Source organism: Orycteropus afer, unplaced genomic scaffold, assembly GCF_000298275.1.
Source record: "Orycteropus afer afer isolate SDZICR_OR568_19922 unplaced genomic scaffold, OryAfe1.0 scaffold00206, whole genome shotgun sequence".
Taxonomy (NCBI): domain Eukaryota; kingdom Metazoa; phylum Chordata; class Mammalia; order Tubulidentata; family Orycteropodidae; genus Orycteropus; species Orycteropus afer.
The window spans coordinates 5,714,121-5,739,919 of NW_006921793.1; the positions used below are offsets into that span (position 1 = coordinate 5,714,121).

At 38.3% G+C, this 25,799-nt stretch overlaps 1 protein-coding gene across 1 annotated transcript in view; it reads right to left on the reverse strand.

Annotated features, from left to right (window-relative positions):
- The window catches only part of IPO5 (importin 5), a 59,244-nt gene that overhangs the window by 28,805 nt on the left and 4,640 nt on the right, over positions 1-25,799 (reverse strand). The window contains exons 2-9 of the mRNA XM_007948165.2: positions 22,325-22,418; positions 12,494-12,574; positions 10,869-11,061; positions 7,416-7,518; positions 6,049-6,145; positions 5,729-5,833; positions 2,941-3,063; positions 2,731-2,851 (exon numbers count right to left, since the gene is read on the reverse strand). Of these exons, the coding sequence (XP_007946356.1) occupies positions 2,731-2,851; positions 2,941-3,063; positions 5,729-5,833; positions 6,049-6,145; positions 7,416-7,518; positions 10,869-11,061; positions 12,494-12,574; positions 22,325-22,414 (913 nt within the window). The 5' untranslated portion in view covers positions 22,415-22,418. The remainder of the gene's footprint in view (positions 1-2,730; positions 2,852-2,940; positions 3,064-5,728; positions 5,834-6,048; positions 6,146-7,415; positions 7,519-10,868; positions 11,062-12,493; positions 12,575-22,324; positions 22,419-25,799) is intronic.

The window sequence follows — 25,799 nt, forward strand, 5'->3', positions numbered from 1 at the left end:
TAGCGTAGTGCCTAAAGCACTTGACTGCTAACCAGAAGGCTGGCAGTTCAAACCCACCAGCCACTCCACAGAAGGAAGTTTGGGCAATCTACTTCTGTAGTGATACCGCCTCAGAAACCCAAGGAGGGGTGGCTATGAGCTGGGTCCGACTCGAGGGCACAGAACAATAGGTAATGATCAGTAACATTTCTTCATGTGTTTGTTGGCCACCTGAATATCCTCTTTGGTGAAGTGTCTACTCATGTCTTCTGCCCATTTTTTAATTGGATTATTTGTCTTTTTGTTATTGAGGTATTGGAATTTTCTATAAATTTTAGAGATAAGTCCCTTGTCAGGTATGTTGTTGCTGAATATTTTTTTCCAATCTGTAGGCTCTCTTTTGGATAAGTCTTTTGAAGCACATAAAAATTTAATTTTTAGAAGGTCCCATTCATCTAGTTTATCTTCTGCTGTTTGTGCATTTTGGGTTATACTTGACAGTGTATTTACGCTATAAATTAGGGCCCCTAAATTTGTCCCTGTTTTTTCCTTGAGGAACTTTATAGTTCTAGGTTCCACATGTAAGTCTTTGATCCATCTGGAGTTAGTTCTTGTGTATGGTGTGAGGTATGGATCTTGTTTCATTTTTCTGCAAATGGATATCCAGTTTTGCCAGCACCAATTGTTAAATGTGGTTTATCTTTTGATCACTTGTAGTGAAGGTGATTTGTCAAAAACTTTTAGTATTTGCATTTTACAAGGTTTACATATATGATTTGTGATTTGGAATCTTAAAAAAATCTCTAATATTAAACTTTAATTGTAAAATGTATCTGTAATATTTAGGTCTATAATCAAGCCAAACTTCTTTTAGAGTATTTTTGGGATATATTTTTTCCATAGAAATAACCAGTTACCCCAGTAACTTTTTTTTAAAATACATTTTATTGAAATGTAATTTATGTACAGTGAAATACACAAAACTAAAGTGACATGGGTGAATGCATTTCTTTTTGCAATGTTCCCTCCTCTTTCCTCCCACCGATGATAACCAACAAAGAAAGTTTCCCTCCATATATAAAGCTTTCTTTGACTTTTTACAATAGTGAATAATGCTATATTTGTCCCTCTGTTATTAAGTATTTCACTCAGCATAATGTCCTCCAAGTTCATCCATGTTATGCGGTGTTTTGCAGATTCTACATTATTCTTTAGTGTTGCATAATATTCCATTGAGTGCATGTACCATAACTTTGTTATCCATTCTTCTGTCGATGGGCACGTAGGTTGTTTCCATCTTTTTGCTATTATATATATAGTATTGCGATGCCCCAGTAACTTTTGGTGAATTATTTATCTACCTTTGCTTCCATGTGAGTGGATCTGCTCCTAGATTGTCCTTTCATTTGTCTACATTTGCACCATCAACAAATTCTAACTCTTCATAGCTAATAGGGTAAGATCGCTACTTTCTGTCTTGGCTACTCTAGGTCCTTTGTTCTTCCACACAAAGTTTAGGATCAATCCTATTTGGGAGATTATATTGAATTTATTTATTAATTTCAGGAGAACTGATGTTTAATTTTTCTAACAGCTCTTTCCATGTTAAACAATTTTCTCTCTAAAGGCCTTATATATATATATCTTTTGATTTATTTCCAGGTACTACAATTCATCCCAGCTATTATGAGATATTTTTTTCTAGTAAATTTTCTAAATGACGATTATTGGTCTACAAGAATGGTATTTTTATGTTACTCTCATACCCAGCAAATTTGATTAAATCCTTTAATCACTCTAACAGCTTATCTGTTTATTTTTTATTTTTTTGTATTTTTATGTAGTTAATTATGTAAGCTACAAATAAGCAACTTCTTTTGTTTCTAATTCTTATACTTTTCTCTTACTGCACTGTTTGGGAACATCAGTACAACAGAAAGAGTGATAGTGAGGCTTCCTTACTTTCCTGTTCCTGACTTTAATGGGAATATTTTTAAAATTTCCATCACTACCTCAATGTGAGATAAATAAAAGACAACATTACAAAATGAATTTGGTGATGTATTTACTTTCTAAATGAACATTAAAAACAAAACCAAAAACCCCCATTGATCAAGTCGATTCCAACTCAAAGCAGCCCCCCATTGAGTTTCCAAGGTAGTAAATCTTTACAGAAGTAGGTTTCCCCATCTTCCTTCCCCTGAGTGGCTGGTGGGATTGAACCATCAACCTCCTGGTTAGCAGTCAAAAGCCTTAGGCACTACCCCACCAGAGCTTCTTAAATGAACATAACCAAAACCAAACCAAACTCACTGCCACTGACTCAATAGAAACTCCCAATGGGTTTCCAAGGCAGTAAATCTTTAAGGAAGTAGATTGCCCCATCTTTCTTCTGTGGAGCAGCTGATGGGTTTGAACCACCAACCTTCTCATTAGCAGTCAAATAACTTAGGCACTATGCCACTAGAGTGCCTTTAAATGAACATAAAAACAAAAAAACAAACTCAATGTCATTGAGTCGATTCTGACTCACAGTGACCCTTTTGGGTTTCTGAGGTGGTAAATCTTTACAGAAGTAGATTGCCCAGTCTTCCTTCCACAGATTGGCTGTTGGGCTTGAACCGCCAACTTTCTGGCTAGCAGTCAAATACCTTAGGCACTATGCCACCAGAGCTCCTTAATCCTCAGAAAATTTATCAAGTAAGTTTACTACTTTAACCCAGAAAACTATTTTAAACAACATTTACTTACTAGTCTGTGCAACAATATTGGTATGCTTTCTTAACATAGCGGCTGCTGTCTCAGATAGGGTCACAATGACTTCAAGGGCAAGCTGACGTTGCATATTATTGAGGCTAGTGTCTCCACATAACTACAAAGAGCAAATATTCATACTTTTAGTAGTTAAGATTATTAACTAAAAATAATAAACAGAAACTTTATTGGAAGTAGTTAATTTACCTTTAGACTTAATTGTAAAGTAGCTTCTAAATGAGGACGCAAATACTTTGGCACAGTATCTGCAATCTCAACAAGGGATTTTAGGACCGAGTCATCATTCTGGTAGCATGAGTCATTTACAGCCTGGAAAAGATGAAACACAAAAAAGTTTGTGTATATCTCTCTCTAAAGGTGTTCAAAGAGTCACACTATGATGTCTCATTAGCCAAAATATTTTTAAGAGGCAAACAGAGAAACACTACTAAACAGTATTTTTTAGCTCAATAATAATTTAAAATTTTTATTATGCAAATGTTCCATTCATATGCACATGTATACCTTCCTTTCAAAATATGTTAACAAGAAACATCAAAATAAAGATTTAAATCTAAATCAAAATGAAAACCAGTGAAACAACAACCACAACAAAACTCAAGGAATTCTTTTTTTATAATCACAAAGAATTCCTTTCCTTTGTCCTTTCTTTATCTATAACCTAGCCTTTCATATACACATAGTATATACTAGATCCTAAGATAGATTTAAGGAGCTCTGGTGGTGTAGTGCCTTAGGTATCTGACTGCTAACCAGAAGGCTGGCAGTTCAAACCCACCAGCTGCTCCTCAGAAGGAAGACTGGGCAATCTACTTCCATAGTGATACCACCTCAGAAGCCCAAAGAGGGGTTGCTATGAGTTGGATCCGACTCCACAGCAGTGAGTTTGGTTTTTGGTGTTTTAAGATAGATTTAATATGTTCAATATTACCAAATTTATTTCTTGCTGACATCAAGTTTGGTCACTGTGGTATGTAAATGTGCAATTATATGTCTACCAATGCTTATTTTAGAGTGACAACTACTAGACATCCTGGCTAACACTAACTTACCTGTAAATCCAGAGGAAGAAATATTTGTTAATAGATTTAAATAGTGAGTAACTCAAGATGTCAGATACGAAACTACAGTTAATGTTTTGTCACTGATCAAATTATCCTTTCAAAATGAAAGCATGGTGAGACGTTTCTACTAAGTACCAGTAATTTTTTTTTTAAATCACTTAGAAACATTCCATTTTAGCTCCTCTAAATCCTCTCTAACCCAATGCTCAACATGGGTGCTATTTCTCCCAGGAGGTGCTTTTTGGTTGTCACAATGATTGAGTGTGGTTAAAGACAAGGATTCTAGATGCCTTGAATCTGTGATTCAAATCTTTATAACAAGGAACTAACTGTCTTGCATCTCACATAATCATAAATGTCAGACATTTCTAAAAATAAAAAACCTGTACATAATGATGTGAAAATAGAACCCAATCCACAAACTATGTGTTGCCTGGTTTCAATTTTTTTTCCCTAAGAATGTAACCACTGTAATAAATCAAATCAAAAATCAAAACTGTGGTCAAGTTGATTTTGATTCATAGCAACCCTGTGTTGTTGTTGTGTGCCATTGAGTTGGACCCGACTCAGAGCGACCCCTCCTTGGGTTTCTGAGGTGGGATCACTATGGAAGTAGACTGCCCAACCTTCCTTCTGAGGAGTGGCTGGTGAGTTTGAACCGTCAGCCTTCTGGTTAGCAGTCAAGTGCCTTAGGCATTATGCTACCAGAGCTCCCAGCAACCCTACAGGATGGAAGAAAACTGCCCTTTAGGGTTTCCAAAGCTGTAAATCTTTATGAAAGCTGACTGCCACATCTCTTCTCCCACAGATCGCTAACCTTTGGGTTAGCAGCTGAGAGTTTTTAACTACTGCACCAACCAGGGCTCCACATGTAAACCAAGGACTGATAAATACTTTGTTAAATACTTTGTTTTGTCCAGAACTTGCTTATTTTGGGAAATCATGTTGCCAATCACAATGACAACTGTGTTGGACTTGCCAATGAAATATCTCCATCTGTCTACATTTTCAGCTATTGCATTTGTGTATAGACAGGTCACTTAAACCACCATATCTTTCAGGTAGTCATGTCAAGAATTCATATGGAATGCATTCACTTTTTATTTCTTCTTTCTCTCCAGTTAACACCATAGACTGTTATTTTTTAAAACTGTGCATGTAGATGAATTATATTACCTATGAATCCCATTTCAGGATAGTACATGGGAAGCTACAAAATTTTTATTTTAAAAAGGAGTTTTGGGGTCTGACAAGATTAAGAATGAATCATTGTTCTGACTTATCCAATATCATTTTTCTTTCTTTTTTTTTTTTTCCATTTTGCTTTCTGATTAAGGTAAAAGTATCCTAAAAAAACTCATCCTTAAGAATCTAACAAAATGAATTTACCATCAACTACTTGTTTTGCAATAGAAACTGTCATGAACTCTGTGATAAAGAGGAAGAACTGTGGTCCCATGTGGGTCTGAATTGCGAAGTCAACACTGTGACCTTGAAGTTTCTTATTCTTTTCTCCTTAGTTTCTGCTTATGTAAAATGGCATTAAATCTCATAGGTTATTTGGTTGATTTAAGGGAAATAACCTATGTGATTAAACATTCAATAAAACCAACTTAAGCATATATAATTGTCTGTATCACTGGCATTATAGAAAACATCTGAAACTCTAACCTAAATATTTTAAGAGATTAAGAGTCTTTTCAGAAGCAATAAATTTAAACTTAATAGGGACAAAGATTTTTATGTTTAGTGCTCTGTTGTATCCCTAGAACCTAGAATAATATCAGATAGAGGGCAATAAAATGTTTATTGAATAAATGAGTAAGTGTGCTACACAATTCTGTATGAATTTAAAGAAAATAAAAATAATAAGGATAGAATTAAAATCTAATTCTATACCATTTTCTTACCTGTAAGAATCCGGGTAATAAGTCTGCAAAATGTTTGAACAGAGCAACATTATGCTCATTTGCAAGTATAAATGCAGCTGTAGCTCTAGCAGATAATGTCCTGATCTAAAATGAAGAGAGTAAGAAATGTTGAAATTGAAAAACATTTATTGGATTCAAGTTCAAGTTTTCTAAGTCAAGATGAAATTTTTTTTCAGTAAAACCAGTATTTATATTTTAAAGAATACAAGCAAAACAATCTCCTCATACAAAAATTTATTTCATAAGTTAGACATTACATTATATTAAGTGTTACTCTTAATGGAATTGAAATGGTTTACCGATGGATGTTCCTGATCTTGCATACACTGAACTAACATCCGTTTGATGACGTCTAAATAGTGCTGCTGTTGGTTCCCAAAAATTCCAGGAAAGTTCCTAAAAAATGATCCAAAGCACTCTTTTAAAAACTATATTTTATCTTTGTGATGTGTCAGCTAGAACTTCTGATTAAATGTTTGCCTGACTCAAAGAACATACCAGAGCAGTACCATTCTCAAGGCTGAAAACAACTACTCATCCTCCAACCAATCCTCTTTTTGAGCTGGATGAATGGAAACAAATATACTAGAGAGGTAAGGTTGAGCAGAGGCAACTCAGCTGCTACACAACTCAGCTCCCGTCTCAATTCTATGATTTATCCTTTTACTCTGTCTCAGTCAGAAGATAACCAGGAATGCAGAATGGAGACAAGAGCAACCCACTTGGTTTCAAATGCTTGACTATAGTCACCATGCTGACATTTTGCTCCTAGCCTCAGTGATATAGGAAATCCGAGTTCTGTTCTACTTTAAATTGGTAAACAAATTGGTTAAATTAAATGTTTTTAACTTAATCCTCTAATCTTGATTATGGATATAAGATACATCTGACAATTAAAATAGAAAACGGTGTAATGTCTATCCTTATTCCCCTTTGATAATGCATATAATCGTGAACAGTTATACATCTAATATATTAATTATGTTTTAAATGCTGCAGAACTAACTACAGTAATACAAAAGGGCAAAAAAGTTTTAAATGCAAATTATCACTTAATCTAAACTTACAATTGCTCATAAATAAATGAGTTTGTTAAAATATTATATATTCTTAGAAAGCTTGATCATAGGTGACTGAGAAAATCTAATGAGGATTTCAAGAATTCTCTTCTTCCAGACACTTCTATTGGTAAAGTGGTTTTCTAACGGCTGCATTTAGTACTATGTCAACCTCCAAATAAAGGAGTTGTTGTTGTTATTTGCCATTGAGTCAGCCCTGACTCCCAGCGACCCCTCCTTGGGTTTCCGAGGCAGTTATCACTACGGAAGTAGGATGGCCCAACCTTCCTTCCGAGGAGTGGCTGGTGGGTTTGAACCGCCAGCCTCCTGGTTAGCAGTCAAGTGCCTTAGGCACTATGCTACCAGAGCTCCTCAAATAAAGGAGAGGAAGTATTTTTTCAGAATAAGAAGACAAAGGAAATAGACAGAAGTACAACTGTACAGAGACTTTGTACACAAAAAGAATCATAATGTGACATAAAAAGCTTTTTCCCCAACTTTACTTCCAACAGAAACACAAAATCCTTTCTAAAAGTATTATTTTAAATCAAAAAAGTTAAAGTAGCCTAAAGTAGTTGATTAAAAAAAAAGGGGACCAATGCACATACCAGAAAATGTGGAGGGCAGCTTCCCGCAGTCCCACATTTTGAGAACTGACTGAATCGAAAAGGAACTTCAAACCTTCAGGCCACTGGTTATTACCATCTTCATCTGAAAGTAAAGAAATCCAGGCACTGTTAAGTTAAAATTTCAAAACATGAAAAGGACAACACTTTTCAATGATAAGCCCCATTCACAATATGTAGTAATATAATGGAAAATGGTACTTGTTTCTGTATTTTAAAAAATTTCAATAAAACTTACTCCTAAATAATCATATGTATTTAGGTTATATAAGCACAGACATTAACAGTGGTAGTTCTAAAAAGCAGGATTTGGAGAAAAAGCTTTTAACTTTACAAATATTTGATGGATCATTAATATGTACTATTATTATTTTAAAGATTTTTTTAAAAAATGGGCAAAGATAATGTTTGGTAGGAAGATCTTGAATCCAAAATAATTATGGGTTTTACACTCACAGAGAATGTATCAGAGCAGAAATTTCAGGACCCACAAAGGGTGTTCATATATATTACAGTTTTTAAGTGCCATGGGATGTTATCAATGTGTTTACTTTTTAACAACATTTTAAAATATAGAATTCTTACAATATTTAGTCATAAGAATGAGGAGTAATCATAAAAATCTTGTGTACACCCTGAAGAGACTCACTGGGTATACTAAAGTACTTAAGAGTTGTAGAAATTGTATACGAGTTATGTACTTTTTCTTTTAAAAAAATGTTTCCAAATCTGTTCACCTAATATGAAGTGGCAAGTACACTGCTTAGCAAGGTTGTGGTGGCTAGGTAGCTGACTTCTTGCCACAGTCAGCTTACCCAGACGGAGCAAGCAGTTGGACCTCTGTGCTCGGGACCATGGCAGCAGGGGACATCAAGTTCAATTGTCACATCTTACTACACAAAAACACTGTTCTACATCCTGCTTTGGTGTGTAGCGACTGGGATCTTAAAAGCTTTTAAGCAGCCATCTAAAGGCAATGGTGGGTCACTCCTAGTCTACAGCTAAGAAGAACATAGAAAACCAAAGACACATGGAAACAATTAGTCCAAGGGACTGGTAAACCATGTGATCCTCAGCCTATATGACCATGAGACCAGAACTAGATGGTGCCCAGCTACCACGGTCAACCACTCGGAGAGGGAAGTGTAGGAGATCCTGGATAGAGTGGGAGAGTAATGTGGAACAAAACTTAAAATCATAAAAAAAGACCATGTTTACTGGTCTGATAGAGCCTAGTGATACCCAAAGACTATGGTCCCTAGCCACCCTTCAGGTTTGGAATTGAACTTACTCCTATGGCTTCAAGCCAAACAACAGACAGGTATACAGGGTGAACAATTGTATTAAGTCGATATACTCCCTGGAGCGATCAATCATGGGAGAACATGAGGGCAGTGTTTGTACAGGGAGACAGTTTAGGAGGCAGGAAGTGTATGGGAGGGAAGAATAGAGGGAAGAGGTAACTATAAGGAGGAAGTGGGAAGAGAGCTGTTACACTGTGGGGGTTTGCAGTCAATGTCATGAGACGGGATGTGTATGAACTGCTGTATGGAAAATGAATTTGCTCTGTAAACTTTCACCCAAATCACAATAAAAATAATAATAATAAAAAAAGTGTACTGCTTAGCTGATGTTTCATAGACACACACACATGCATAAGGAGAAATAAGAGAGTTGCTTAAGAAAATTCTACCGAGAGAGAACTTTGCAACATTTCAGAAATGTTTACATCGATTCTGAGATAGAAATGACATCACAAAGACAGAGTTGGAATAAACTCTTAGAGAAAACCTAACACCCTGAGGGGAGCTCTGATAGCGTAGAGCCTAAGGCACTTGACTGCTAACCAGAAGGCTGGCGGTTCAAACCCACCAGCCACTCCTCGGAAGGAAGATGAGGCAATCTACTTCCGTAGTGATACTGCCTTGGAAACCCAAGGAGGGGTCGCTATGAGTCGGGTCTGACTCGATGGCACATAACAACAACAACAACACCTTGAGAGAGAGAATCACCAAGCCTGGTGACTTGGGAACTCAGTGTTGGGAGACACCAAGCTCAACTGGCACAATGTAGTACATAAAAATCTTATTCCACAACCTACTTTGGTAAGTGACAACAGTGTCTTAAAAGCTTTCCAGTGGCCACCTAAGATGCAATTACTGGTCTCCTCTCATCTGAAGCAAAGAAGAGTAAAGAAAATCAAAGCCATTTGGAAGTAATTAGTCCAAGGATATGATGGACCTCGAGATCAGAAGAACTAGATGGTGCCTGGCTACCAATGCCAACCACTTCCAAAGGGATCAAAACTAGAGATCCCAGATAGAGTGGGAGGAAAAATGTGCAAAAAAATTAAAAAACACAAAAATGACCAGTATTACTGGTTGGATAGAGTCTGGTGGAATCCCCAAGACTATGGCCCTGGGATACCCTTCACTCCTGGGATCGGATTCACTCCCAAGGACTGGCTCTCAGCCAAAGACTTACGTGCAGAACGCCTACCCCAGGGCGATGCACCCACCTACTCTACGGAGATACATCCCTTAGAGCAACAGGCCATGGGGCACCAGAGAGGCAGCATTCACATGGAGGGAAAGCTAGACAGACAGGAGTGCACAGTTAAGAAGGGCATAGTGGGGGGGTGATCACAGAGATGGGAGGGGAGAAGAGTGTGTTATGGTCAGGGATGGTAATCAGGGAGTGAAATCAAATGTACACCAACTGTTGAATGTAAAATAAATTCTGCTCTATAAATTTGCACCCAAAGCACAATAAATAAAAAAGAGAAAAGAAATGACATTACCTATAAAGATTCTTATCTGCATGTTTAAAACTTGAAAACAACTTAACAAAGAACTTCTGCATTAACAGGAGATGAGATTAAAAAATTAATGCCATAATTTACTACACACAATCAATGACATTCCCCTATTTAGCCCTTATGTTTGCGAGTTACCTTTTTTGCTCAATAAAAATGCTACCTAAGTGAACTGAGCTTTGAACTACACCTTTTAATCACTGCCAGGAAAACCATGAAACACAGTCAATCACATTTTAGTATGACCAATAAGGGTTTTGACCAGGGCTTTGAATCGGCTCAAAATGGTTCAGTTATGGCCAATGGAAATAAGGGCAGCCTACATGTTGCAAAGCAACCAAATCTCCTGCAAGAGAGGATTTTAACTAGAGTAGAGGTCAAAATCCCCACAGCCTGTTTCCATCAGGACATTCTGAAGACCAATAGATAAGTATTATGATTGTGTCATGAACATCTGTTAACTTCTGACTCATAAACACCAAATCTATAAATCACACTAATTTTAAACAGAATACATGTTAACTCAGGTACTCATGATTCTAAAACTTTAAAAGATCCTAGTTTATAAAAAAGAAGACACACATTTTCTTCTGTCATGTAGTAATGACCTGTATACACACCTATTAAATTCCGGGCAAGCTCTGCAGCAATATCACAAATTTTTTTTCTCATGCTAGATTGTGTTTCCATCTGAATAATCATTAGTAGTTCACTCTTGATGGCAGTCTGAACATCAGAAGGAAGAGTTGGATACACTTCTTCAAATGCAGAGGACAAAAGACGCCTCAGGAGAACGGCAGCCATTTGTCTAGCCTTGAGACAGGTAATAATGTTAATAATTCGGTGTTTTACTACAGAAAAAGTTTTCAACAGACTAGATTCACTCTGCCCTTGATGTGTTTCACTATTCCATTTTTACAATTCATTTTAAAATCAATTTAAAATTTTTTTTAAAGGTAAAATATTCAAAATTCTTTAAAAATCTTAACAGTCTACTTGCATAGAAAGTACCAACCAATGAGCCATTTTTGTTTTTGTAGTTTAGTGTGACTGCATTTAGAAACATCAGGTATCAGTATAAACATTTTACATGTTTGACTATATTAGCATAGAAGTCTCACTCTAAGAACTCCAAATTCAGTGTTTGGTAGATGAAGTAGTTTTCTAGACTTTTTGACACCTTTTCCAAAGTAAATAGAGGATATTCAATTACACTCAATATTTATGAGGACATTATTTTATTGGAAGAAAAAAGTATCAGCTGCTTCATGCACAGACAGGCAGTAAGAAATAACTCTAGGGAATAGCTCTGTTTTACCACAGGGAGAATGAGGCTCAGAAAGTATAACTAAAATCCCATTTCTACAAATGTTAGTTGTGATTCTTTTTCAAAAGGCAAGAAAATTTGAATTTGGTACAGCAAAGGTGACTTGTTAAAAAAAAAAAAAAGATTTTTAAAGGATTCCAGAAAAAGTATCTTTTTGTTCCTAAACATATCTTTAGCACATATTCTTTACCACCTAGAGCATGAATTTTTCAAAGACAGGCACACGTATTTCTTTCAGAACCATTTAGAAGCACATGAAAACACTGAATGAATTAAATTCTCTCAACTAGAATTGTTTCAAGGAAAAGAAAACAATTTTTTATAGCTGTAGAAATCACTCAGGTTTAATCATTTTTATGTAATTGTTTAAAAAAGCCATTAACTTTCATCTACCCCACACATCATATACAGAAAAAAGGAAAATTTCACTCTTAATACAGAGTAACTCACTGTCATCAAGTCAATTCCAACTCATAGTGACCCCTACTGGGTTTCCAAGGCTATAAATCTTAATGGAAAGCAGAGTGCCTCATCTTTCTTCCATGTAGCAGATGGTGGGTTCGAACCACCGACCTTTTAATCAGCAGCCAAATTCCTTAGCCACAACAGCACAAGATTTTTGTTTTTAAAAATACAGAATACTTGAAATAACAGTTCTCATTATCCACTATACTCACTGCCATCCAGTCAGATCTGACTCACAGAAACCCCTCCTTGGGTTTCCGAGGCGGTATCTCTATGGAAACAGTTTGCCCAACATTCTTTCCGAGGAGTGGCTGGTGGGTTTGAACTGCCAGCTTTCTGGTTAGCAGTCAAATGCCTTAGGCACTATGCCACCAGAGCTCCTATAATTACCAGCTAATATCCAACTTGTTTCAATTTGTACAAATAGACTATTCTCAAATATTAAAGTAGTACCTCCTCAGCAGCTGTTGTATTTCTGATGGCTTGTAAGAGAAATGTGATCTTTGACTGACCTGGGATATTCTCATAGGTTTCCTACATGAAAAAGAAAAACATTAAGGATTAGAATGTACTGTTAGAAAACTACTTGAGTAAAAAACACTGAAAAGATATAAGAGTGGATAGGATCCATGCATGAGAAAGCATTTAATCTAGGTCAGTTGTTAACAATTTCTTCTGTGACATAAACTTCAGACAGGTAAGGAAAGAGGATTGTCCAATGAATTGCTTATCAAGTTCCTCCCTACCTATTTTCTCTTAAATAGATTTCTCTGATGTGGATGCATGTTTTCCCAACTTACCTCTGCCTCAGTTAACAAAACACAAGGCAGAGGGCCAAAAACTGCCAAAAGTGACCTGAACTATCACACTGCAAAGTAAGTGCTGTGTTCACTTATTATATTACAGAAAACTGCTTATCTTTTCAACATTTTTCAGATCAGATAAAGTAGAATTGGTTCAAATTACAACTTAGAAGCACCAGGGACACACCTCTGGCAAAGCTAGTCAGAAAAAAGGGAAAAAAGTATTAACATTTTTATGTCTTTATGCTATGTTTTCTTTTGAACACAGATTATACTGAAAATTTATTAGATATCACACATACAAAATAAATATGATTGGGGGACATTGGCCAGGAAATATTGATATTTCTAGATCTAACAGTGAAAGATTTTGTGACAAGATACTTCTTCTTGCCTTTTCTGTTATTGCTGCTGTGTGCCATCAAGTTGATTCTGAATAAAGTAAAATAACAGCAAGCTGATTAGTAATAACAGGAGGGCTTTGAACTGGTTCAGTCATGGCCAACACAGTGAAATCAAAACAGATGAATCTGAAAATTTGAGTGCATCACAACGATACCTGGAATGAGAAAAATTATAGATCAAAGCCCAGGAACGGGACTTGGAAGAGGCATAGCGAGCCCTTCCAGAAGCCTGATGTGGGAGATTGGTCTACTGCAAGGACTGTGGAGAACACCACACATGCAAACAAACATAACATCTTTGAGCAAGGCGCCGCTGTTCCCGCCTCTGGTCAACAGGTGCTAGCAAAAGAGTTGGTTGCTATGTAATGTGCACACTGCCCTTACTTTCTGAGAGAGAGACTACCCACCCCTTCAGCAAGGTGTTGACCTGTAAGTTTTCCCTTTCCAGTTATCGTTCTGATACACCCACATTTTACAAATTCATGTCCATTCCAGTTATGCTTTTTTGGCCATAACTAAACCAGGAAGAACTGGTTCAAAGCCCTGAATAAAAGGTAAGCTGAAGTATAGGCTCATGTGTATATTCCAACAGTGTCAGTCTTTCACTGTGGAAAAGTATCAGTTAAGTACAATTGGAATTGTTTAGCCTCTTAGTAAATAATACTACACTCTCATCTATCCCTAGATTAATTTCTTAGCAGTGAAAGGTCAAAGAACTTGTCTGTTCTTTGACTGCTACCACTCCTTCGTAATCTATCTGGCTACTCTGGACAAATACGACAAGGGCAAGGCTACCTGAACCCAAATGCACTTCATACCTTTAATTAAATGCTTCATGGCATCCTTAAGATACTGACAGATGAAAAATTAAAAGTCTCAGAAGTTAAAAAACTTGCCCAAGTTTACAGACAATAAATAGTAGAAAGAACTTTGCTCTTCTGAGGCCACTGTACTGAAGATCTTTCTCATATGGAATGCTCTGGGTTTCACACCTGATGAAACCACTAAATGATCAGTTCTATTTATATAGTGCTATAGAGTTTTCAAGACTCTCAAATATCTCAATTTGGGGAAAAACTAAATTTTGAGGAATGGAACATTTAAGATCTGATAATCTCACATTCATCTAAAGTGAAGATAAGATGAGAAGTGAGATGACATCAAGGGCAGCATACATGAAGAATGTAAAAGGTCATTAAAAACACAGGGGAAAGAAAAGATCAAAATGGGTGTCAGAAGAGACTGTCAAACTTTCTCTTGAACACAGAGTAGCTAAAGAGAACAGAGAACTGAGTAAGTAAAATAGCTGAAAAGAAGATGTCACAGGGCAGCTTAAGAAGACAGAGAAGTATAATAAAATGTGCAAAGACCTGGAGTTAGAAAGCCAAAAGGGAAGAATATGCTCAGCATTTCCCAACCTGAAATAACTAAAGAAAAAACAACAAGACTCAAGTTGTAATATTGAAGGATTCTATGGGCAAAAAATTGAATGATGCATGAAGTAACAGAAGAGGATGGAAGGAACAGAATCACTGTGCCAAAAAGAATTGGTCGACATTTAACCATTTTAAGAGGTAGCACCTTATCAAAAACCAATAGTACTGAAAGAAATCTAAGCTGTACTGAAGGCTTGGTTAAAACAAAAACAAAAACAAAACCCACAAAACTCCAGGAACTGACAGGATACCAATAGAGATGTTTCAATAAATGGATGCACTGCTGGAAATGTTCACTCATCTAGGCCAAGACGTATGGAAGACAGCTACTTGGGCAACTACTGGAAGAGATCAATATACATGCTTAGTTCAAAGAAAGATGATCCAATAGAATGTGGGAGTTATTAAATGATACCATTAATATCTCACACAAGTAAAATTATGCTGAAGATAATTCAAGAACAGTTGTAACAGCACATCAACAAGGAACTGCCAAAAATAAGTTGGAGTCAGAAGAGGATGTAGAATGAAAGCTATCATTGCTGATGTCAGATGGATCTTGCATAAGAGCACAGAATACCATAAAGATGTTTACTTGTAGTTTTACTGCAAAGGCATCCTACTGTGATCATAACAAATTATGAATAACACTGCAAAGAATGAGAATTCCAGAATACTTAATTGTGCTCATATAGAAGCTGCACAAAGACCAAAAGGCAGTCATTCAAACAGAAAAAGGAGACACTTGCATGGTTTGAAATCAAGAAATGTATGTGTCAGTGTTGGATCCTTCACCATACTTATTCGTGTGTTGAGCAAATAATCCAAGAAATTGGACTATATAAAGAATGTGGCATCATGATAGAAGGAAGACTCATTAACAACCTGCAATAAGCACATGGCACAACCTTGCTTATTAAAAGGGAAGAAGATCTGCAGCACTTACTGATGAAGATCTAAGACTAGTGCCTTCAGTATGAACTATACCTCAACAAAACTAAATAAAAATTCTCACAACTGGACCAATAAGCAATACCATGATAAATGAAGAAAATACTGAAGTTGTCAAGGATTTAATTTTACTTGGATCCAAGCAGCAGTCAAGAAATCAGATGACAAACTTTCACCCAAATCACAATAAAAATTAAAAAAAGAAATCATATGACCTATTGCATTGGGCAAATTTGCTGCAAATGACATCTTTAAAGTGTTAAAAAGCAAAGATGTCACCTTGAGGTCTAGGGTGTGCCTAACCCAAGCCATAGTATTTTCAATCATCTCATATAAATGTGAAAACTGGACAACGAATAAGGAAGACCAAAGAACTAATGCCTTTGAATTATGGTGTTGGCAAAAAATATTGAATATATGATGGACTGTCAGGAGGAGCTCTGATGGTATGGTGGCTAAGGCATTTGGCTAATAACCAAAAGGTTGGTGGTTTTGGCCCAGCTGCGGGAGAAAGAGGCAGCCTGCTTCCACAAAGATTTACAGCCTTGGAAACCTTACAGAATCCCTGAGTCAGAACTGACTCGATGGCAGTGGGTTTGGGTTTGATTTAGTAAGAAGAATGAACAAATCTGTTGGAAGAAGTACAGCCAGAATGCTCCTTAAAAGGGAAGATGGCAAGACTTTATCTCACGTACTTTGGACATGTTATCAGGAGGGACCAGTCCCTGGTGAAGGACATCATGCTTGGTAGAGAGTCAAAGAAAAAGAGAAAGACCATTAATGAGATAGGCTAATACAGTGGCTGCAAGAATGGTTTCAAACATAAGGATGACTGTAAGATGGCAAGCAACAGGCAGTGTTTCATTGTTTTTTTACCTAGGGTATCTAACAATAACAGTATCTTTCCCAAGGTGTTGCAAATGCTTTACCCTGTGCTACTAACTAAAGGTTGGTCTTTGAATCCACCCTGTAGTGCCACAGAGGAAAAGCATGGTAATCTACTTTCAACTCATGGCAACCCCATGTTATAGAGTAGAACTGCTTCATAGGGATTTTTGGCAGTAATTTTTCAGAAGCAGACTGCCATGCCTTTCTTCTATGGTGGATTCAAACCTTCTAGGATGGGTTCAGGGAGCTCTGGTAGCATAGTGCCTAAGGCACTTGACTGCTAACCAGGAGGCTGGCTGTTCAAGCCCACCAGCCACTCCTTGGAAGGGAGATGGGGCAATCTACTTCCGTAGTGATACTACCTTGGAAACCCAAGGAGGGGTCGCTATGAGTTGGGTCCGACTAGACAGCACGTAACAACAACAACAGGATGGGTTCAAAGTGCCGACCTTTAGGCCAGAAGTCAAATGCAAACCATTTGCACCACTCAGGGACCTGTTCTGTAAGATCGTTGTTAGTGGCCTTTGAGGTGATTCAGATTCATGGCAATCCCATGTGCGCAGAATTGAACGGCTCCACAGAGTTTTCAATGACTGTGATGTTTAGGAAGCAGTGGGCCAGGCCCGTCTCCTAAGGTGTCTCTGGGTAGGTTGAACCACCAACCTTTCAGCTAGCAGCTGAGAACTTAACCATTAGTACCACCCAGGGACTCCTTCTGTAAGATTGTTGCTGTATGTCATTGAGTCATAGTGACCCTACAGGATAGAGGGTCACTGTAATCTTGATAGAAGCAGATTCTCAGGTCTTTCTCCTGTGGAGCTGCTTAGTGTGTAACTGAACCACTGGCCTATCAGTCAGCAGCTGAGTACTTAAGCACTGCACCACAAGGGCTCCTTTCTGCAAGATTAAAGCCAGTGAAAACTCTATGAGGTGCAGTTCTCTGACACAAATGGGGTGGCCATGAGTTGGAAAAGACTTCATGGAATGGGTTTTTGGTTACATTTCCCAGCTGGAACCACTGGTGTGACACAGCTATTCTATGCTCATTCTAGTTCAATGGAGTTTAAAACTATTTCAGTCAACTATGAAACTCTATTTCATAATGAACCAGAAGTCAGTAGAAAAAGAATTTAGTATGCATGACATCTGATTCCTGTGAGAGGGTTACCTCTGTTTAATATGTTCCACTATGATGATCCAGATATAGTATTACATCCATATTACAACATAACAGTGGTCAAGGATAATGTTTTGGCAAAAGGATCACAGACTTAAAATCAAAAGCATACGTGGTACCAGAGGGCATGGCAAATATAATTAAAAATATTCATTCCATTTGATTGCACTATATACAAGCACACAATGTAAAGCAGATTTCACCTCCCCAATTCTCTGCCCAAGGAGTCCTAGTAATGCAGTGATTAATAAGCACTCGGTTGATAACCAGAAGATCAGTGGTTTGAACTCATCAGCTACTCTATAGGAGAAAGATGTGGCAGCAGGCTCCATAAAGTTTATAGCCTTGGAAACCTTATGGGGCAGTTCTGTTATGTCTTATAGAGTCACTGTGAGTCTGAATCAACTTGACAGCGACGGATTTTGTTTTGTTTTTTAAATTGTCTGCCCACAAAGGAGAAATGCTACTAGCATGCATTCATTTCATTAAAATGTATGGTTTGCCTACTCTGTATACAAAAATGTAAAGGAGGATAAGTGACTTTCACTTGTAAAACACCCCAGTTCCTCAACAATCAGATGTTTTACAGTGTTAAATCTGTTCAGAAACAGACTGCCCCATCTTTCTTTCAATTCAAATCTCATTAATGAAGTTTTATATTACAATCAAGAAGCTCTGGTGGCATAATAGTTAAGCCATTTGGCTGTTAACCAGAAGGTCAGTGGTTCAAACCCACCAGCTGCTCTGCAGGAAGATGAAGTAACTTCCATGAAGTTTACAGCCTTGGAAACCCTATGGGGTTCACTATGAACCAGAATCAACTCTATGGCATTGAATTTGGTTTTTTGATTATTTTACAATCAATGAGGAATAAATTTGCATGAAGAAAACTGTTGATGTGTGCAATCCATAAATACAACTTATATAGATATAAAATATACAATGCTTATTAACATTACTATATATGTATATGTATACACATATACATACATACATATATATATACATATATATGTATAAGATTAATAAAATATTTAACCTTAAATCACATAAAACTCTACCATGAGTGCCTTGGATACTCAACTGTAGACTACTTGTCTAGTTATTCATATTAACTATTGTACTTAGAAAGTTGTTGTTAGGTGCTGTCAAGTTGATTTCAACTCAGCTATTCCATGTGATATCGGATAACTGCCACATAGGGTTTTCTAGGCTACAATCTTTATGGAAGCATATCACCAGTTCTTTCTCTCATGGAGCTGCTGGGTGGGTCTGAACTGCCAAACTTAGCAGTCAAGCACTTACTCGCTGTGCTACAGGGCTCCTTTTTAGAGACTTGTTGTTGTTGTTGTTAGCCACTATGCTACCAGAGCTCCCTTTAGAGACTTAGGAGCATTTAAATAATTTTTTTGAATGTTAGAAAACATTTTCTGTGAAGGTAAAGAGAGAGAAAAAAAAAACTTTGAAGATCATTTTAACAGAAACAAAATATAAAGCCTACTAAATGGTTTAAACAATGGAAAAAGTTTTAAACTTTTTAAAGTTTTGAAGTGCTTCAATAAAATGAAAGGCTTTGCTTTTAGTGCACTTGACCTCATATTTGAATATAAAACAAGACAGCTTAGTCAACAGTTTGGTATTTTTTTGTCAACTAAGTATTTTTATTTTCACTAAATTATAAAAATATTCACTGAACCCATGCCAATTTCTCAGTTCAAAGGAAATATTTCTATATCTGCTATTATCAAACTGACTATTCTACTCAATTTTACTTAGTTGGATTACTTATAAAGGTTTATTTCACAAGATAAAAAAAAGATAAAAATCATGTATTAAGGTATCTTTTACATTGGCATGTATTTACAGGCCAATTTAGTACTATATTATTCCAATAGTATTCTCACGAGTAAACTATAATCTCAATTTAAAAACCTGAAAACTAATAAATTACTGTTATTCCTGAAGATCAACCATGGGAGCTGTGCTCTCTTTTATGGCACCAGAGAACTTTTCCCTGATCATTTACTAATTTTTTGGCCAATCAAAAAAATTTCATCAGAGTACGTATTTTATGTATTGTATATTCTCACAATATACAGTAAATGTGAAAATGTACTATCAATATTTTTACTAGGAATAACAGGACTTATTTCCAACTGTTCTAAATGAGAAAATGTTGCTAACCAGCCCCAAAGTGATGTAAGTGATAAAAGATTTACAACAGGCACCAACTGGGATTCCCACTAAACCAGACACTGGTATTTAGCTCAATAGAGGAAAGATTCCCCACTAGGAGTAACAACAGAGATTTAAGCAACTGGAGGGAGATGAAGAGTTAAACTAGTTTACTGATTACAATGCTGTTGCTTTTTTAACACAGGGACATTCCTATGAAGAACTGGAATTAAGAATTTATTTTAGTGAAAAATTATCTCTAGAGTTAGCAGAAAGCCTGAAACATTTTAATAGGCATGCCAAATCCCACTGACAGGAGTGCAAACTGATGAAATTAATAAATGCACGTGATACTTTTAAGTATAGGCAGTCCCTGGATTATGAGTGAGTTCTGTTCCTAAATTTAAACTTAATTTGCAGGTAAGCTGCAAGTTAGGTACAGTCTGTATCTAACATCAGTCAGTCAAATATTTGTCTTAGTATATAGGATACCATTTTATGCATTAAAAAAAAAATTAAAGAATCACTTCCAGATACACTAAAACATCTTCAATATAATACAACAAGTGTTTTCTTGCATGTTGCAAAGTAGTGCCGGTTGTTATTAAGAACCATTCTGTATATACCTTTAATTTTTAATAGGGTTGGTTCATAACCATCTAGAGGAGATGGGTTAAATAAATGATAACATCCTGTGGATGTACAGAATACTACACTACATAATTGCTTAAAGAAAAAAAGGCAATGTGAAATATACTGAAAAAAAAAAAGTAAATTACAAGCCCATGCATGTAAAAATGGACATGTATATATTTATACACGTTTGTAAAGATATTTTTCCGTGAGGATTCATGACACTTTAAAGTGAATGGATTAAAAAATATCTGTACTGTTTGAATGTTTACCCTGGACATGTATTATATGCATAATAAATGAATGAAGGTTCTGAAGATAAAGTTATTAATAGTTCTTTAAAGTGCTCTTTCATACTGAACCACACTTCCAGTTTATCTCACACATTATAAAACCACTAAATGTACCCAACATAACCTAAATCTATTCAAACAAGTATTAACAACACTGTGGTTTTAAAGACAACCATAAAAACTCTTAAGGCCCATGAGTCCGTAAGAGGTCCTGCCCCTCGGTTTCATTAGTTATAAGTAAGTTTTTGCTCTGTATAAATATCTAGCTGAACTTTACATATATGTTTGTAGGTACACTATGATCACGCATTTAAGAGAATACCGGACAGTTTCTGTCAAAGTATTTCACAGAAATTGTGGTCTTAATACTGACAGTGTAACATTAAAGTGTCTTCTATGGAATCGAGTTGTGTCTTACTGCTACTTGGTAAATGAACTTGCAGATACATTTGAGATACTGTCTCTTTAAACTATATTCTATGAGTCGGAATTGATTCACTGGCTAACGGGCTTCATTTTTGGTTAAACTATTTTAAGTATATGCCTATACTTAAAAGACCATATTTTGGAGGTCAAGAGCCTGAGATTGTTTAAAAAAGAAGATAGATAGATAGATTCAGATTACACTGAATGAAATTGAAGACTTAGACGTAGGGTCTTGGCCCAGTTAAACAACGAAGAGTCCCAGTACATCCATTTGTTACAAATGAGACCACAAATCTCCAAAGATCAAACAAACTGTGTCCAAGGAAGAGCAGAGTAAGGTGGAAGTTCCTCAAAAAGAAACCCTCAAGGCAACTTCATAAAATTGGGAGGGGAGGGTGAGCAGGGAAATTCGGCTTCTGATGTTACTTAGGAATTAGAAATAAAAAATGAGAACTAAACAGAAATAAGTGGAAATTAGACACAAGGCAAGCCAAATTCAAAAAAGGAGACGTAGGGAAAAGAGGGACAGGTTGTATGGGAGATGAGTGATGGGGTAGGAGAGAAGCAGCAGTGACGGGTCAAACAGCAGCCTGGGTTTAGGAGACAAGGACTGGTGAAGGCGGCGGCTGCAAGGGCGGGCAAGGATCACACTGGAAGAAAGCGGGAAAAGGGGCGAGGGGTAAGTCTTTCCCAGAAAGGTGGAGGCGGGGTGAGAGCTGTTGGCGATCCGAGGCCAGTCTCGTACACCCTACGTTTCGCCCCACTGCCTAGCTTCCATATCTAGAAGGGGACAGTGTGTCAAGAGCGGCCGCACGTGTGGGGACGCTGATGGCAGGGTAACCGGCGCCCAGGCGTAGGAGTGCGGTGCGGCTGCAATGGACCGAAGGGCCCTAGGGCACAGCAGGGAGTCGCGGGCAGCCGACAGGCCGGCTCACACGTGGGCTGCGCGGCCGCCACCCGCCAGGCACGGCCTTCCTGCCCGCGGCAGAGGGGCCGAGGCCCGCCGAAGCCGGCGGTCGGGGGAAGGGTTGGAGCGCTGGCCAGGCGCGGAGACAAGGATAGTGGGGGGCTAGGGGTAGGGGCTACGAGCTCGATTACCTCTGCCTGTTTCCGGACCACATTGTCGGGGCTGAGCAGGTTTCCCAGGAGCAGGTAGAACTGTTGCTGCTCCGCCGCGGCCGCCGCCATTGCGCTAGGCGTGAGAGAGAAGGAGGGAGGGGAGACAGGAGCCGTGAGGCGCGCTGGCGGGCCGGCGGGGAGGGGTGGGGGCGGGCTCAGCGCGGGGACCGGCACCAGCGGCGGTGGGGGGGACGGGGGAGGTCGGACGGGAAAGGGCGGGGCAGAGGGAAAAGGGGAGGATGGGGCGGGGCCTGGCGACCCCTAACCCCGCCGCGGCCGCCGATGCCGGTTCCTCATTGGACCTGGGCTCAGGGGCGGGACTGATGCCGCCTCCTCGGAGACTGCATCGATTGGCCACGCACCCTGCAGTGCCGTCACTGGCGGCGCGCGGCAGGCCACCCGGCTCGCGCGTGTGATATTAGCCGAGGACTTCATATCCTGGCTGAAGCCTGGGCTTCGTCGCGGGGACAACAGGAGGAGTCGGCTGGCGGGCCTGGCCTTAGCGAGGGGCGTGAGAGCAGCTGAGGAGGAGGAGCTAGCCCCTGAGCGCGGGAGATTTCGGCCCCGCGGGCTGGACCTCCTCACCTCGGCACCCTCCAGCCTTTCCACGTCGTTCCGTTTCCTCGTCCAGTGAGCCCCTGGATCTCCAGGAAGGGAGACCCTTTGTAACCCACTCAAATTTCACCCTCAGCCTCCAGAGATTCCTTTATCCGGAGAACGACTCAGGCAGCCCCTTCCCTTTGCCACACTTACCAGTGATTCAAGCCCTGGGGTTGCTCAGAAGAGGGGTCCTGGGGATGTCCACGTAGCACAAATGCCCGCGTCCCGCATCCCAGGATTCGTGTAAATTCTCTAACGTGAGCTCTAGGAGCTCTGGTAGCATAGTGCCTAAGGCACTTGATTGTTAACCAGAAGGCTGGCGGATCAAACCCACCAGCCACTCCTCGGAAGGAAGGTTGGGCAATCCTATTTCCGTAGTGATACTGCCTCGGAAACCCAAGGAGGGCTCTCTATGAGTTGCCCCGACTTGACGGCAAATAACAACTTGAGCTCTGGTAGCGTAGTGCCTAAGGCACTTGATTGCTAACCAGAAGGCTAGCAGTTCGAACCCACCAGCCACTCCTCGGAAGGAAGATGAGGCAATCTACTTCCGTAGTGATACTGTCTAGGAAACCCAAGGAGGGGTCGCTATGAGTCGGTCAGACTACACGGCACGTAACAACAACAAGATTATGGTTAGGGAAAGTGAAGAGAGACCTCCCCTTCCTCCCCTAAAACAGCATTGGTTTGTAGGGCTAGTCTCTCAGTAAGTGTTTATTGAGTCCCACCAGTTCCGAGGGGCTCAGAGACCCGATTTCAAGTGCAACACTATAAATAAAGTATAGATAATCCTCTCCATCTTTAGAGACGATTTGCCTTTACTACTGATGGCACAAAAAGCTGAGAGCAGTGTTCAAAAGACACTCCTGTTGAGTCCCTACTGTGTCCATTTGCATTGGGGTAGAGGGACAGTGGGAGAGTAACACTGGAGGAAAACCATTTTTACCTGAAAAGGGCACAACTTTATTCCTTTTGAGATAGTATTTGATTTAGGGAATTTAATTTCGTATTTGAATTCTATTGTAGTTCTGCTCTTTGAAAGCCTGCTTAAAACATTTGCTTTTAGGCTTTACATTAAAATTGTCAGAGCCACTGTGTCCAGATTCTAGGCTGAAGTCCTGGAATCCTCATGAGATTGTGATGAACAGCTAAGGTTTTTTAAAAGTATTTGAATTGATTTGTAGATAAAACTCTCCCAGGAAGTTTTAACTGTAACAGTGATAGGTTCTCTACAGAAGGTCTGTAGATATATCTTTGTAGAATCAATGTGTTTTTATTTTGTTTTTTCGATGTAACAATTTATCATTCTTATGCTACATTGTTATTACCTCAAAGCTAGACCATTTTGTACATTAATTTGGGGCATTTTTTTGTTTGATTTTTTTGTTTTGTTTTGTTTGTTAGCAGTGAACATGACTGGACTCTGAGTAAGTTTTCCATTACTCAAGGTTATTAAGATTTTGGAAATGACATAGTAAAACAACCATTTTTAATGTCTAGGTTGACAGAAAAATAAGATAAATTGCCAAGAGGATTGCTCAGGGTAAGGCTTGATCTCCAGTTAATTTTTAATACCTGCTGTGGTATGTTTTTGTTGGCAATGACTCTACAGAGATTATATGTATTTGTAGATTATATGTAGTTGTTTAATAATTATTAAGTAGTAGAAATTCCAATACAAGTTTGCAGATTTGTCAAAATAAGGAGCTTGTTTTTTGATGAGGCAAAGCATCTAGGCTAGAAACAAAACAAGTTTATATTAATGGTGACATCAACTGCTAGCATTTGGAATAACCAAAAAGTTGATTCTGACTCATAGTGTCCCCCATTGGGTTTCTTTGGGCAGTAAATCTTTACAAAAGTAGATTGCCCCATCTTCCTTCCACAGAGTGGCTGGTGGGTTTGAACTGCCAACCTTCAGGTTAGCAGTCAAATGCCTTAGGCACTCTACCACCAGAGCTCTGTTATGGAATCACAGTCCAGCCTTATTTTGACATTTCAAATATCCAATTAATGTGAAGTTGAAGATACTTAAGGGTAATAAATAAATAGTACCCCAAGTATGGGAGAACTTTAGGTCAACTTGGGGTGGATAACAGATGTCCTGAAAATGAAGACCAGATCTGGTATCCAGAAATTCTACTAGGTAGAAACTGCTTTCAGCAGGCTTGCCATTTTGGAGAGTTTGTAATGCTCAGCATTCTGAGGGATTTTTTTGTACTTTGAAACTCATTTCCCATGGAGAGAATCCTGTTTGTTTTATAAGGCTATCATTGTTCTGTAAGAAAATAGCTCAGATATTGTTCAAAGAAAGTCCATGGGAATATTGATTTATTTCCCAAAGAGATCATATGGTAGGAGGTAAAGGGCCTTGAACTTGAGGGGATTTAGATCTATAGTCTCTTTCTAGTGGTGTGGCTATTAATGAACATGTAATCTTTCTAAGACTCAATTTCTCATCTCTAAAATGGAAATAACAATGGTTATTGATGTATTATTAATCATAAAAGTTATAACATTAAATTATTTGAATTAAATATGGATGTATAGAACACTTTCAGTTGTGTTTCTTTCTCACAAACTGCCATTGCTCTGGGCAAATTTACTGTATATGGCCACTCCTGAAGTCTTTGCATTCTAGCTTATCAAAACCCGACACTACTAAGTTCTGGAGGCATATTTGCTTGTAGCTAATAACACCACCTTGTGAAAAGAGAATGCAGATGGGGAAATGGGACACCATAAATTTCTTTTAACAGGTACATGAAATCTAGGTAATTTAGGATTTTTGATGTTTGTTAGGAGCTACTGCAGAATTTGATCATGTACTATTTGTAATACTACAAGAAACAAA